The 15513-nt window shown below is 42.3% G+C and overlaps 1 protein-coding gene across 3 annotated transcripts in view; it reads right to left on the bottom strand.

Annotated features, from left to right (window-relative positions):
* The window catches only part of gpr153 (G protein-coupled receptor 153), a 150398-nt gene that overhangs the window by 77432 nt on the left and 57453 nt on the right, over nt 1-15513 (bottom strand). For all 3 annotated transcript variants that reach the window (XM_084087405.1, XM_084087404.1, XM_084087406.1), the window contains exon 2: nt 1544-2129. In XM_084087405.1, coding sequence (XP_083943531.1) covers nt 1544-1896 — 353 coding nt within the window. In that variant the 5' untranslated portion in view covers nt 1897-2129. The remainder of the gene's footprint in view (nt 1-1543; nt 2130-15513) is intronic.

The following is a 15513-nucleotide window of genomic DNA, read 5'->3' as shown; positions in this document are numbered from 1 at the left end:
CGGCCTCTAGTTCATAAATGCCAGAGGAGAACTGGCCCCCGACTGAGCCTGGGTTCTCCCAAGGTTTTTTTTTTCTCCATTAGGTCACCTGATGGAGTTTTAGGACACCATTAGGCCGCTTGATGGAGTTTTTTCGGTTCCTTGCCACTGTTGCCTTTGGCTTGCTCAGTTGGGGATATTTTGGGGATATTTAATTTTATTCTATCAATCAATAAATTCCACTAGAAACAAACTTTGTTGTATTATTTTATTTTGATACTGTGAAGCTGCTTTGATACAATCTGTATTGTGAAAAGCGCTATACAAATATACTTGATTTGATTTGATTTGATTTAATATGCGCTAACAAAGTAAATAGGGTCAATTTTGATTTCATGTCGACTTTAAACAACTCTCAAAAACAATTTGCTTTGACCTCCATATGAAAAACATTGCAGATAACATCACTGAAGGAAGGATTTTACTATTTCTTAACTTGCATGAATATCTAATTGTGGCAAGAGGGGCGTGGTCTAGCGAAGTCTGTGACAGGAGAGAGGATCGGGAGACAAGTGCGACGTAAGTGGGTCAAGTGCAAATGACAAACATCTGTGTCTTGTTTCAGTGATTGGCATGGAGCCATATAAGCGACGGGGAAACATCATTCGAGAGAGAGACAACTGGGAGACCTGTGGGTGAGCGCGCGTGAAGCAGCACGTGAAGCAGCACGTGAAGCAGCACGGAGAAAAGACTGTGACGAGAGAGAGAGAGCACCGAGTACGGGAGCGCGAGACGTCTTGAGTGAATTAACCCTTTGTGGACTGAGTTTATGTTACAGCGCTGTGTGCCCACCTTTTCTTTGTACCTTTTATTTTGTTTTTGGAATAAAACTCACAGTTTCCTAAGCCGACCCTGTCCTCTTCCTTCCCTACATATTGAACCGTACTACACTAATGTTATTTAGATATTTACATTGGCATAATTGAATGGAAAATGATTCATACTTCCGATTTCAGGCTTAAGCCTAGTCCCAGACTATGCATGTTTGAGCCTTTTTACTGAAAGCAAATTGCTCTGACATATAATATGTTTCTGCCATTGTTTTGTCTCAAGATGCACACTTGTAAAGTTTCACACTGGACCTACCTCCTCCCAAGGTAGTCTCAGGTTCGGGTCCGCATGACAGCTTTCACGTTAGCAATTTTGTTTTATGTGAACTGTGCCCCATGTTGAACTAAACTGCCAGTGTGAAAGAACCCTAAGACACGTTAATAAAAGGTACTTAAATGCCTTAATTTAACTAAGGTCTAATCCTGGCTTAATCTAAGCTTTGTCTATGAAACCAGGCCAGTGTTATATCAGTTTTATTTATCTTATAAACTCCAAGGTAATTTTAAGTTTACTTCTGGTTTCATTCAATACACATAGATTACCTACATTTTCAAAGCACAAAGAAAAAAAAAATAGGTAGGCATTTTCAAAATTTAAGAATTTAGCACTGTAAATGAAAATTAAAATCCAATTCTTGTGTCAACAAAGGTCAGGTCAAGTTTCTTTCACTTACCTATAATTGACAGGCCAGCGAACCATCCACATGCGGTGGTAGGACAGGGAGGTGACTGAGAAACAGGTGACCAGGGTAAGGGTGTAGAATGTGGAGACAAAGACCTTGCAGAGTCCTTCGTTCCACTCATAGTTGGAGTGTTGTCGGCGTAGCTGAATGACACAGTACATGGTGATGGGGATGCCCATGTTGAGAATGTGCGTGCCAGCCAGTGTGCAGATGAGGAATTCCAGTGGCTTCCACTTCTTCTGCTTGGCGCTCACACTCAGGATTCCCCAGGCATTGGCCAGGATGGACACTCCCGAGCAGACCAGCCAGGCCAGTGCATTAGTGCTGATGACCTCATCGTTCATGATGGAGCAGCCTGCTGGTGAGAGCTGGTGGGGGGTGGAATGGTGAAAGGTATGGGAGCAGCCGCTGGCATAGGCAGGTGCCAGGCCCGAACAGGCATTCCTACAGGGACGGGCAGTCCTTCCTCTGGATGTGCTGAGAGGATAGGGCGAGGGGCATAGCAGCGTGAAGAGGCACTGGGGTCAGGCAGAGAAGGAGAACGTGCACTGAGAGCCAGTCCAGTGCTGTAACAATCCTACAAAAGAAAAGACAAGACAGGTCTTGAAAAGACAAACAAGACAAGAATGGAGGGAAAAGAAGAGACAGAGAAGATGGAGGCATTCAATTGAACTAGATTTAGGCTTTCTACACCTATTGACCAATAATTTACTATGACTTTTCCAGTCATTCATGGTTTTTACAATTCTTTCATAGAGATTGCTGGGCCAGATAACATTTGTATTTTAGTAACCCAGTGGTTCTCAATTCCAGTCCTGGCGACCCACCTTTATGCACATTATGAGTCCAAACACTTAAAAATGCTGCTTTCAGAGGATGCATAACAAGGTAGAAATCTACCCAATCAGTATGAGCAGAGGCCTATAAATCATCTATGATCCTCGATAGTTTTTTCTGCATCCCTCCTCCACCCCGTCTCCTCACAAGGACATACACTTGATCTAGTGTAATCGCATGGTTTTTCCCTCTGTGACCTTGAGGTGTGTGAAAATGGTTTCTCTGATCATAAGACTGTTATGTTTACTGTTCCTTGTGTATTTAATGCTTCTAATCCTATTACATATGCTCGCCGGTCTCTGCTAATTACTTATACCACCAGAAATGCCTTTTCATTAGCGTTCTGTGAAGCCACTCTATCTATGGAGTGCTGAGGAGCTCCTATATAGGGTTAATTCCATCTGTGTAATTGTCTTATACTCAGTGGCACCTTTAAAGACTCTACAACATAAACCCAGGTCTGAGCCCTGCTTAGATGGCACCATACGCTCTCTAAGGCTAAATGGAAAAAGGACAAGCTCCAGGTCCCTTTTGACATGCTAAGAGATTTGTTATCTCTATATCAGAGACCAGTGAAAGCAGCGAAATCGTATTCGGTTACTAACGTAACCTCGGTTCCCTGAGAATAGGGAACGAGTGTTGCGTCTAGCTAGACGCTATGGGAAAACTCCTTATATCGAGAATATTGAAGCCTTTATTTTAAAACGCAGTGCAGCTGCACAGCAAGCATAGAGCAGAGCGTCTCGGACGCACTCTGGTGCAAAGCGCCCTGATTGGTTCGCGCATCTCAGCCTCCTTGCCATAGGATGAACCAATCAGGGCGCTTTGCACCAGAGCGCGTCCGAGCGCCTGAAGGTGCGTGGCTTATGACTATATAAGCTCGGCCAGCTCACCATAGAGTCATGTTAAATCGACTGAAGCGAAACACCCGACCGATGTGGTAGCACGGCAGGGTTCGCAACACTCGTTCTCTATTCTCAGGGAACCGAGGTTACATAAGAAACCAAATACGTTCCCTTTCGAGAACAGTCACTTCGTGTTGCGTCTAGTGGGAACCCCTTGTAAAACGCTGTGCTACCACTTTACTTCACCCCACATTATTGTTCTGAGCACATGCGCAAAGTCAATAGCATAGGATAGAAGCTATGAACTCCCCTGGGCCAGGGAAGAGTTCCGGGCCCCATGAAGGAGTATACAGAAACACAAGCTTGCCCCTGTAGGTTACAGGCGACCGGAACCTGAACATAGGAAAAATGCTTCCAGAGCTTTTAGGGCCATAGCCTGAAAAACCTTAACCAGAGAGTATCAGTGCTTGTAGAGCAGGGACCTGGAGGTTACAGAATCTAACAAAAGTGGACGTGAGGACCAACCTGCCGCCAACCAGATGTCTTCTATTGGTACACCACTAGACCAGGCCCAAGAAGAGGCCATTGCCTCTGGTAGAATGGGCTCTCACGCCTATGGGGCACTGAAGGCCCATAGAGGTGTAAGCTAGAGAGATAGGGTCCACTATCCATCTCGATAGCCTCTGCTTAGTGACTGGCCGACCCTTGGTGTGCCCGCCAAAGCATACAAAGAGCTGCTCCCATTGTCTGAATGCTGCGGAGCCAAATAGACTCTGAGAGCCCTGAATAGGCAGAGCAGATCCGAGTCTTCATCTTCCTTGGATGAGGGAAGAGCAGATAGGGAAATAAACTGGGTTCTGAACAGGGTTGAGAGCACCTTAGGTACATAGCCATGCCTTGGCCTGTTCGAGGAGAGCACTTGTAAGTTGCCTACTCTTTTGACTGACGCCAGTGCTAGCAGGAGAGCTGTCTTTAGCGAGAGTGGCCTGAGGCCTGTAGACTGAAATGGCTCAAACGGGGGCCCCTTCAGGGCCCTGAGGACCGTAGATAGGTCCCAGGAGGGGACAGAGGCAGGCCCAGGCGGCTTAAGTCTTCTGGCCCCTTTAAGGAAGCGAATGATGAGATCGCTTTTTCCCAAGGATTGACCAGCCACAGGAGCGTGGAAAGCTGCTATGGCTGCCACGTATATTTTGAGCGTGGAGGGGGTCCTGCCTGCGTCCAGCAGCTCCTGTAGAAAAGACAGTACTAGATGTAACTCACATGCAGCTGGTTCTACACCCCGAGCAGTGCACCAGTTTGTGAACACTGCCCACTTCGAGGCATAGAGGTGTCTCGTAGATGGAGCTCTAGCCTCTCTTATGGTGTTCTGGACTCCCTCTGGGAGGTCCCCGGGTAACAATTGAGGGGCCATACGTGTAGGGCCCACAGGTCTGGGCGGGGATGCCAGATTGACCTGTTGACTGCGTGAGGAGGTCCTTCCTCAGCAATATGGACAATGGTGCTGATTTCAGCAGCTCCATCAGCTCTGGGAACCAGGTCCTGGATGGCCAGAGCAGGGTTATAAGAAGGACTGGACACTTGCTCTCCCTTATCCTCTCGATGACCTGTGGGAGCATTGCGACCAGAGGGAACGCATAGAGTGGGAGGTTGGGCCATTTGTGGGCCAACGCATCCTTTTTCTTCAAAAAGAATATTGAGCAGAGAGCGTTGCCTTCTGAGTCTGCCCTGCCAAAGGTGTTCCAGATCAACTGAGCCACCTGCGGGTGGAGAGACCATTCCCCTGGGTCGACCTTGTCTCTGTATAAAATGTCCGCACCCTGGTTCAGGATGCCTGGCACATGTGCTGCTCTCAGCGAGCGCAGGTTGGCCTGAGCCCAAAGGAGGAGAAGTCTGGCCATTCTGCCCAGGTTGGCTGATCTGAGGCCACCCTGGCGGTTTATGTAGGACACCACTGACATGTTGGCCATTCGGACCAGGACGTGGTGTCCCCTCAGTTCTGGTAGGAAGAACTTCAGGGCCAGGTAGACTGCTCTCATTTCGAGGCAGTTGATATGCAATCGCCTCTCTGGGCTCGACCAGAGGCCGGAAACAACCCAGGTTGGAGGCATCTGTCGAGATCACCTTCCTCCTTGAGACCACTCCCATGACCACTCCTGACTGATAGCAGTCGGAGCGGTTCCACGGAGCTAGAGCTCTGACACATTTGTGGTCCACTTTGATACGCAGATGGCCGGAGCGCCATGCACGAGCTGGCACTCTGCGCTTCAGCCAGAGCTGCAAAGGGCGCATGTAAAGTAAGCCCAGTTGGAGCACTGACGATGCTGAGGCCATGAGACCCAGGACCCTCTGAAACGTTCTTAGCGGTCTGTGTGAGCCCACTGTGAACGAAGCCACAAGCCATTGAATGGCAAGGACGCGCTATGGCGAGAGGCGTGCTCTCATGAGTATAGAGTCGAAAACTATGTGATGCGTGAGCTGGGGGACAGTGTGCTTTTTGTGAAATTGACCTTGAGCCCCAGGCATTCCAGATGGCTGAGGAGAAAAGATCTGTGAGCTATCAGCTCGCCCTCCGATTGCGCTAGAACAAACCAATCGTCGAGGTAGTTCAAAATGCGCATTCCCCATTGTCTCAGGGGGAGAAGCGCGGCATCCATGCATTTTGTGAACACACGAGGTGCTAGCGACAGGCCGAATGGTAGGACCGTATATTGATAAGCCTGCCCCTCGAAGGCGAATCTCAAGAATGGCCTGTGCTGGGGGCCTATTTGGATATGAAAATAAGCATATTTCAGGTCCAGTGAGAAAAACCAATCCCCCGGGCAAATCTGCGCGAGGATTTGTTTGGTTGTAAGCATCCTGAACGGTCGCCTGACGAGGGCTCTGTTCAGGTGTCTGAGATCCAAAATCGGCTTGAGGCCGCCGTCCTTCCTCGGGACGAGAAAGTAGCGGCTGTAGAGCCTGACTTGCTTAGAGGCGAGGAGATGTTCTCGACAGCTCCCTTCATTAGAAGTTTTGACACTTTGGTTCGAAGGATGTGTGCTACATTGCCTTTCACCAAGGTCTCTATCACTGCACAAAAGCGCAGGGGCCTGCGAGTGAACTGGAGCAAGTATCTCCAGTTTTACTGTGTTGATAACCCAGTCTGATATCCCGGGGATGGCCTGCCAGGCCTCGGCCCGGGAGGCTAGGGTCTGTATGCATGACGCGAGCGGGGCAGCATTTATTATCAGCGGTGATGTATGAACAATACGAGCCGCCTGAACTGAAAGGGGGGCTACTATTGATACACTCTTTATTCGCTCTGACTGAGCTGCCGTAATGAGGCTCGATTTTCATGAGAGTGTTTATAGCTGTGGAACAGTTAGTGAGAGGCATTTGCAACAACGCTCTCGGAAATTTGCTCTTAAAGCAGGTGTCGCGACGGCAAACACGCTGAAAAGCTTTGAAAAGGATATAGGCTTCTCTCGCCGGATAGCTGCAAGTTAACAGCGATTTCAGGGAGGCGGTGCCGGTCCTCTAAATCTGCTTAGCTGGCAGGTCGCTCGTTCTGCTGCAAGGTGCACTTCGACAGCGAGATCTGTGGAGAAGTCAACGATGTGAAGTTTCGCTGAAGGAGATTAAATCTGACTCTATGGCGAGCTGGCCGGGGTTATATAGTCATAAGCCATGCCCCTTCTGGCAAGCTTGGATGCGCTCTGGCACAAAGCGCCCTGATTGGTTCGCGTCTCAGCCTCCTCGCCATAGGATGTGCAGTTGCTGCAGCACAGCCAATGGCAAGCTAGACGCTCTGCTCTATGCTCGCTGTGCAGCTGCACTGTGTTTTAAAATAAAGGCTTCAATATTCTCGAGAAAAGGAGTTTTCCCATAGCGTCTAGCTAGACGCAACACGAAGTGACCATTCTCGAAAGGGAACAATTTTTTCAGAATTCATAACATAGAACTGTCATTGACTGAAAACTCTTTTCAATATCATTAATGCTACTATTAACCCTTCTGTCTGCTTGTTCCCTGATGTGTCCTCATCTATGTGTGAAGACTTTCTTAAATTCTTTGTCAACAAAATAAGGTATATAAAATTGGGGATGATTCCCTTTTCCTCTGATCCCTCTACTTCCCCTGTTTGCACTGCTGTTTTAGTAATTTCAAACCCATTTCTGGCACTTATCTTCAAGAAATAGCTTAAGCCTTCGGGATCCTCTATTTATATTATTGCTCCATTTCCTTAAACATTTTTTTTTATGTAGTTGGTCCGCATCTCCTGATAAATAGCTGTTTAGAAACTGGTATTGTACCTGATTTTTTTAAAACATGCAACAGTCTACCTCTTGCTTAAAAAACAGAACCTAGACCCCACAGTGTTAGCCAATTTTAGACCCATCTCCAATTTGTCTTTTATTACAAGGATTCTGGAGAAAACAATCCTCCAACAATTGCAAAATTTTTAGCTGATAATATGATTTTTCAGTCTGGTTTTAGAAAACATCACTCTACTGAGACCATACTTTTGAAGGTTTTAAATTAATTCATAGTTAAGTTCTGTAATGAAACTCTAGATGGCACAGGCTAATAGGTCCTTAACTCAAATGCTTGCAATCATATCATTCTCTATAGGGCACAGCTGATTGGCTCCTGCTGTATCAGTAGCCAAGGAGCTTGCGTACTCAACCTTCAAATACTTATTTAGCTTTTGCCTTAGCAGTGCAGCACACTTTCAGAAACCCTTCACCTTCCCCAGCTCCACCTGTATAGATCTGCTACAGGTAATTCATGTATGCTATATTGTGCAGCAGCAGCATGTCTTACTTGCTCACAGCAGCGTGTCATGTACGTATTGGCAGTAGGAAGTCCCGTACTTGCTCTGCAGCAGCAGTAATAACAGCAGCAGCAACGTAGCAGTTCTATTTAGCAAAGACCAAATATATCAACATTGTCATACCCATTACCATGCGAAATACTCTGAGAGTTGTCATGACAGAACTTGTGCTCTTAGATTTAAATGCTGTATTCGATACAGTAGACCACACTGTTCTTATTACCTGCCTGGAGCACTGTGCAAGCATTAAAGGTAGTGCCCTGGATCTTATTTTACAAACAGAAGTTTCTCAGTTAACATTGGAGAACACTTTACTAGTGATGCTATTTTATCTTGTGGGGTTCCCCAGAGATTAATTTTGGCTCCCATTCCTTTTTCTTTATACATGCTTCCACTTGGATCTATTTTTTAGAAAATATGGGCAGTCATTGCATTGTTATGCTAGCCTGGTAATACCAGACTCTGCTACTTCACTTTGCTTCATAGACAGAGTCTGGAATGGCATAATAGAGAAGTGTTTTCTCTCTCGCTAGGGGGCGCTTGTCTGAAGTTTAAAATCATTGGTTACCCGTAAGCCAATCAGATAAGTTTAGTTATGTTAGTATGTTATGCGCCTGTACAGCCGCATCGAACCACAGACATCATGCATCGAACTCAAATCTATGATCGAACTTCTACTGTAAACCTGCTGTAAACACATGATGATGCGAGCAAAATACCGGAGTGAACATGGCTGTAAACGACTTTTGCAGATTATGCGAAGTTAATCTACGCATCCAAGGTACAATCACGGCCTCTAAAGTTATTTTTGACAGAGTGAAACAAGAAAATATTTGTAGCCAACTCTCAAACTTAGGATTAGATCTTTTAAACACAGCTCTTTGTTCCTCACGAGTCTGTCGGAAATGCTGCAACTTAATTTCAAGATTACAGCATGACATGGAAATATTTAAGGACTGGAAAAGAAAGGAGACACTGGCTTGTCAAAAGGTAGCCAGTTCGAGCTCGACCGATAAAAGAGACCGAGATACACCATCTAAAACTCCAAGGACCATAAAAAAGCCGAGGAAGTCCATGGAGTTGCGATCACGGAGCAGTGTCACCGAGGTGGGTTAAACACTACAACTACCTGTTTACAAATCTACTAAATTTAAAATTAGCATTTGTTTTCCGTCACTTTTTTTTTTTTTCATATGAGAATGTTAAAGAGACATGCAGACTAGGTACGTTTAAATCTGTGATGAAAAACATGGCAGGCCTTTCTTTTCTTTTTTTTTAATCAAAAAATGACTTTCTGATACAGAACAGGACGTTGATTTCATACATGTGAATATAGAAATAAGTTATCAATATTCATATGAAATATTACATCTGTCAAAGTTATTTTTGACAGAGTGAAACAAGAAAATATTTGTAGCCAACTCTCAAACTTAGGATTAGATCTTTTAAACACAGCTCTTTGTTCCTCACGAGTCTGTCGGAAATGCTGCAACTTAATTTCAAGATTACAGCATGACATGGAAATATTTAAGGACTGGAAAAGAAAGGAGACACTGGCTTGTCAAAAGGTAGCCAGTTCGAGCTCGACCGATAAAAGAGACCGAGATACACCATCTAAAACTCCAAGGACCATAAAAAAGCCGAGGAAGTCCATGGAGTTGCGATCACGGAGCAGTGTCACCGAGGTGGGTTAAACACTACAACTACCTGTTTACAAATCTACTAAATTTAAAATTAGCATTTGTTTTCCGTCACTTTTTTTTTTTTTCATATGAGAATGTTAAAGAGACATGCAGACTAGGTACGTTTAAATCTGTGATGAAAAACATGGCAGGCCTTTCTTTTCTTTTTTTTTAATCAAAAAATGACTTTCTGATACAGAACAGGACGTTGATTTCATACATGTGAATATAGAAATAAGTTATCAATATTCATATGAAATATTACATCTTATTATTAAAATGTTTGAAATGATTACTCCAATTATTACACTTGTTTTTTCATTAAAGTTTGCTCCAAGAACACATTAATTTGCACATTAGATACAGTGTATAGATACATTGCATTAAATGGGAATATTAATTTGTCCATTTTACCTACATATTGCATAAAGTACAATGGTACATAAATTCATTCTGTTAAATCTTTCATAGCTTAGCCTAGTTGAGAATCATTTTCATACTTTCTTCTACTTTCTATTTATAGTTTTCATCTATTATCTATGTCATATATATTTTTCCTTTTTTTTTCAATGACATTTTCACCTATGATCTGTGTTTATTGTTTTTGTTTTTGTGTTTTTAGGTCATAATCAATTACGAAAACAAGGACATACGCATCATTTGCCAATCTGATGTTTCTGGCATTGTCGAAAACTTGGCCAAACGAAATTTTGGCAGAGCTGGCAACCTTATATCTCGACACAGAGAGTTAATGGAGGACTTAAAATCCAGTGTTTTGGATATTGTGGAGGATGAATGTAAGAAGCTTTGTAACCCCCAACCTCACTTCATGATGTGGAGGGCAAGTGCTCATGACTTACAAACATTCTCATTCACTGAGTTGTTGGAAGATCTGAAGAGACTGTCCCCATTTATATTCAGCATAATTGCAAAAATGGCCAAAGACTCACTTCCCCACATATGCACTGCGGCCTCAGTAGCTCTAAGAGGAAGAGACCCCCGCTTGTCGGCACTGGCCTATTATGTTGACACTGTCTTGTTGTATGGTGGGGCAAAAAAGGCTGTTTTCCAGCGACTGGCCAAACTGGGCATATCTACAAATCATCAGAGTGCAGTAGGCAAACAGAAAGAGTTGGCACAGAACTCCAAGCCTCCTGTGTTCTCTTTAAAAAGAGACCTGGAATCTTACCTCAGCTCCCAAGTTACAAACAGAAGTGACCAGGAGAGGACATCAATGTGTAAGTAGTGTCTATGTTATTTGTCTACTAATTTTGATTGGTTTGCTTATTTCCATTAATTATTATAATTGGAAATATTTTTTTAACCTAACTTCATTTCACTATTTCTCATAATATCAAACAGTAAGCACTTCCCTAGCAGAGGGTACATCACAGAGCAGCACTGGTGAGCCCACCAAACAGCCTAATGAAGTGGTTGATGCCCTTGATGTGTACACATTCAGCACACTTTCAGATGAGGACATGGCTGATTTGGGTGTTGTACCCCTCTCTGTTCCAGCACTTCCATCAGCATCTGTACCAAACACATATTCAATTGTATTTGATAACCTTGACTTTTTTATTTGCACACATCATCAATCAACCAACCTGACAAACAAGTCTATACACTGGATCTATCACATGTGTGTTATCGACCGAATACCCTCACTCCATCTTGCAAACACTAAACCAGCCAATAGCTTGTCAGACTATGATCTCGGGAAGTCACTGCCAGGTCCACATACACAAGCCTGCATGCGGCGAGAATTTGTTGTTCTTGGAAGCCGTATCCTGACCAGTTATTTGGAAGTACTGAAGCCTTTCGCAAGTGCTGTTGTCCATCACATCCCCCATCTGTACTTGGACGAAATGGCCCAGCCCTCAACCCATGTAAGTACAGGCAGATTTGATCAAAATCAAAAATGTTTTACATGAAAGTAAGTAGTTGAGATGCGTCTTTTAACACACATTTGTTATATTTTATTTTTCCAATACAGTTCCCACTAGGACTTCTCTTTAAAAATGAAAACCAAACAGGTGAATTGGTGGATGTGCTCCAGCACATTCAAAAGGAGTAAGTATTGTGAGAGAGGAGATATTGTTTTCTTATGTATTGTGACTATTTATATAGTTCTTCTTAACTTTTAATCTTGGAATACTGTACCTCACATAAGAGATACAGGCCCAATATGCTAAAGTTGATCATTTGTACTTTTTTTATTTTTAATAATTTTCAAAAGGTATGTAGCAAGATCTCCTGATGGGTTGGAGAAGATGTTGGTCGGAGGTGAGAGGCTAACGGAAGGTAACAGCCGAAATGTCCAATGTGCCTTTGCCGATGGAGAGACCGATGAAGACCGCCTGGAAGGCTTAGTTTTTAAGTTTGAAGACTGGCACGCTATAAGGAATCTTTTTGAGGTAATTATTATTTATTTTTTTAGTTTTCAAAATAACTAATGATCTGTACTTATTATGTGTGATCTACATTTAGAATTCAATATGATGAGGTTATGTCTTTAATGTACTTTAATTGAGTCGATTAACATTTATGTTTGTTATAAAGCTACAACTTAGTGATGTGGTGTCATCTACACTGATATAGCAAATAACCATAAACACTTGCAAAACTGTATTGCACAGCTTGGTTGTCCTTCTTGATTAACTTTCAAAAGGGTTTTTACAATTACAGATTCACCATCAAATCTTCTTTAATGAGAATTCAGCCAAAGACCATGGAACACTACTTGCCAATATGAATCTGTTGAGGTAATCATTGTCAACACACAAATTGTCTTGCCATCTGTCAAAAAAAATGTCATATGTTCACACAAGAACTTGTAATTGTCATATTTGTAAATTATTTCTATTCTTTTCTCCATACATATTTTTCGAGGAGATGACCAACAGAGGATCTTTGGCTACCATGAATTTGCATTGGATCTATGAACTGTTTGCATGTTTTCATGAAATCAGTGGCAACATGAATTGGCTGCTTCACATCGGGGGCGGTAAGGGCAGTGCCAACATGAATTGGCTGCTCTATGACTATGGGATTAATATCCTGCCATGATTCAAAACTGAAAATAAAGTTCTGAAAGGTTGAAACTAAGTGTTCGAAAACTCAAAATCTTATAAAAAAAGTTTTGCAAGATCGAAAAATAAGTTTTGCAAGCTTGCAAAATGTAAAAAAAATAAAAAATATCTCTGCAAACATTATGTTGTTTTTGAGATTTCCTTCTTCAGAACTGCAAAAAAAAAATTACGATGTTGCGCAAACAATTTTTCAGAGTTTCAAATTTGTCAGTGTTCTCCCACTGTATTAGTTTGTTTTCCAGGTTTGAAACCTTGTAAATGGTGATCTGAAAACTGGTGTGCGAATGTGTGAAAAAAAGTTTTGAAACTCTGAAAATAGAGTTTTGCAGGCTTGCAAAGTGGTAAAAAAAAAAAAAATCTCTGCAAACATAATATTGTGTTTGAGTTTTCCTTCTTCAGAAGTGCAACACTCTTTTTTACAGTGTTGTGCAATCATTTTTTCAGAGTTTCGAATTTGTCACTGTTCTCCCAGTGTATAGTTTGTTTTCCAGATTTGAAACCTTGTAAATGGTGATCTGAAAACTGGTGTGCGAATAGGTGAAAAAAAGTTTTGAAACTCTGAAAACTGAGGTTCGAAAGGGCGCAACTTATTACATTACATTACATTTGCACTCCTATTGCAGACTATTTTTTCAGAGCTGAGTTTACAACACCCACTTTGCGGAGATACGCCCTCACAGTTGCGAGCTTGCGACTCACGTGATTTGTGGCAGCGTTGTCACGCAGCTCTGCTCTGAAACTCTGAAACTCAGACTGAGCGAAAATGAAGCTTCGCAACTTCGCAACTTAAAAAAAAGCCTGGAGGGAGGGCCTTCTGCTATTGGCCAATGCTTTGCTGTCTGCTGACGTACAGCCCAATCACAAGTCGTATTTACTGGAAAGGTGGGATTGACCGACTGCTCCGCCAATGACGAAATTCTCACTCTCGAAATTCTCATGCTCACTCGCCTCACACACAGTCTATGCTCACACAGCGAGCGACTTACTTTCCTCAGCTGGCGACTCACTCTCCTCACACAGCGAGCGACTCACTTTCCTCAGCTGGCAAATCATTCTCCTCACACAGCGAGCGACTCAGTCATGTACATTGGCCTAATATTATAATAAAATCTCAAGTACTGTATTGGTGCAATAACTAACTTCAGTAAACTGTTCAATTGTTGTGTTGTAAAAGTCATTTATTCTGAACCAATAATCTTAAATTGATTCTCATTGCATTTTTTTTAAACATTTATAAAGGCAATTTCCCCCTAACTGTCATCTTTCAAGTCAAATTCTATACATTTTAAGTCACTATATTAGCCTACTTTTACCAATCAAATTGACTAGTATCAACAAAAAAAATGTGTTCCCACTGCAGAGAAAACAGAATCTGCATCAGAGGTGGCATTTATAAAAAGTTTAATATGCAAAACAAGCATAAAAAAAAAAAAAAACTCAAATATTCAACATGAATGCATGGGGCAAAAATATAAAAATATTTAGTGTATATTATGTGTATTTTATGTTTGTTTAAGGACTGCTGCTGGCCAATAAAAAAAACAATAAAACTTATGAATACAATTGTAGTTAAAAAACAAATAATAATCATAAAACATAATGGGGCATTCATGTTGAATATTCTTTTGAATGGTGTTATCAAATAATAATCTGTTATAATCTGATTGTAATTTATAGGCCTACAGTTAACTAATGTGATCTTTACAAAAACATAATGGTGTATGTAACTTTGAAATGTGTTTTACCAATGTGAATCAGCAAAAATGGAAACGTCACTTTTTCAGAATATTCTATTTTAAAGATAATTTATAAAATAAACTTTTTAAAAAGCCGTGCATCCTGTTAGCGTATCCTGTGCGCTTTCGTCATTGGCGGAGCAGGCGGTCAATCCCACCTTTCCAGTAAATACGACTTGTGATTGGACTGTACGTCAGCAGACAGCAAAGCATTGGCCAATAGCAGAAGGCCCTCCCTCCAGGCTTTTTTTAAGTTGCGAAGTTGCGAAGCTTCATTTTCGCTCAGTCTGAGTTTCAGAGTTTCAGAGCAGAGCTGCGTGACAACGCTGCCACAAATCACGTGAGTCGCAAACTCGCAACTGTGAGGGCGTATCTCCGCAAAGTGGGTGTTGTAAACTAAGCTCTGAAAAAATAGTCTGCAATAGGAGTGCAAATGTAATGTAATGTAGTAAGTTGCGCCCTTTCGAACCTCAGTTTTCAGAGTTTCAAAACTTTTTTTCACCTATTCGCACACCAGTTTTCAGATCACCATTTACAAGGTTTCAAATCTGGAAAACAAACTATACACTGGGAGAACAGTGACAAATTCGAAACTCTGAAAAAATGATTGCACAACACCGTAAAAAAAGAGTGTTGCACTTCTGAAGAAGGAAAACTCAAACACAATATTATGTTTGCAGAGATTAAATTTTTTTACCACTTTGCAAGCCTGCAAAACTCTGTTTTCAGAGTTTCAAAACTTTTTTTCACACATTCGCACACCAGTTTTCAGATCACCATTTACAAGGTTTCAAACCTGGAAAACAAACTAATACAGTGGGAGAACACTGACAAATTTGAAACTCTGAAAAATTGTTTGCGCAACATCGTAAAAAAATGTTGCAGTTCTGAAGAAGGAAATCTCAAAAACAACATAATGTTTGCAGAGATATTTTTTATTTTTTTTACATTTTGCA

This window comes from Abramis brama, assembly GCF_963993115.1.
Source record: "Abramis brama genome assembly, chromosome: 16".
NCBI classification, from domain to species: Eukaryota; Metazoa; Chordata; class Actinopteri; order Cypriniformes; family Leuciscidae; genus Abramis; species Abramis brama.
Note: the sequence above shows the minus strand (reverse complement) of the source record. Positions and strands in the feature narration are given on the sequence as shown.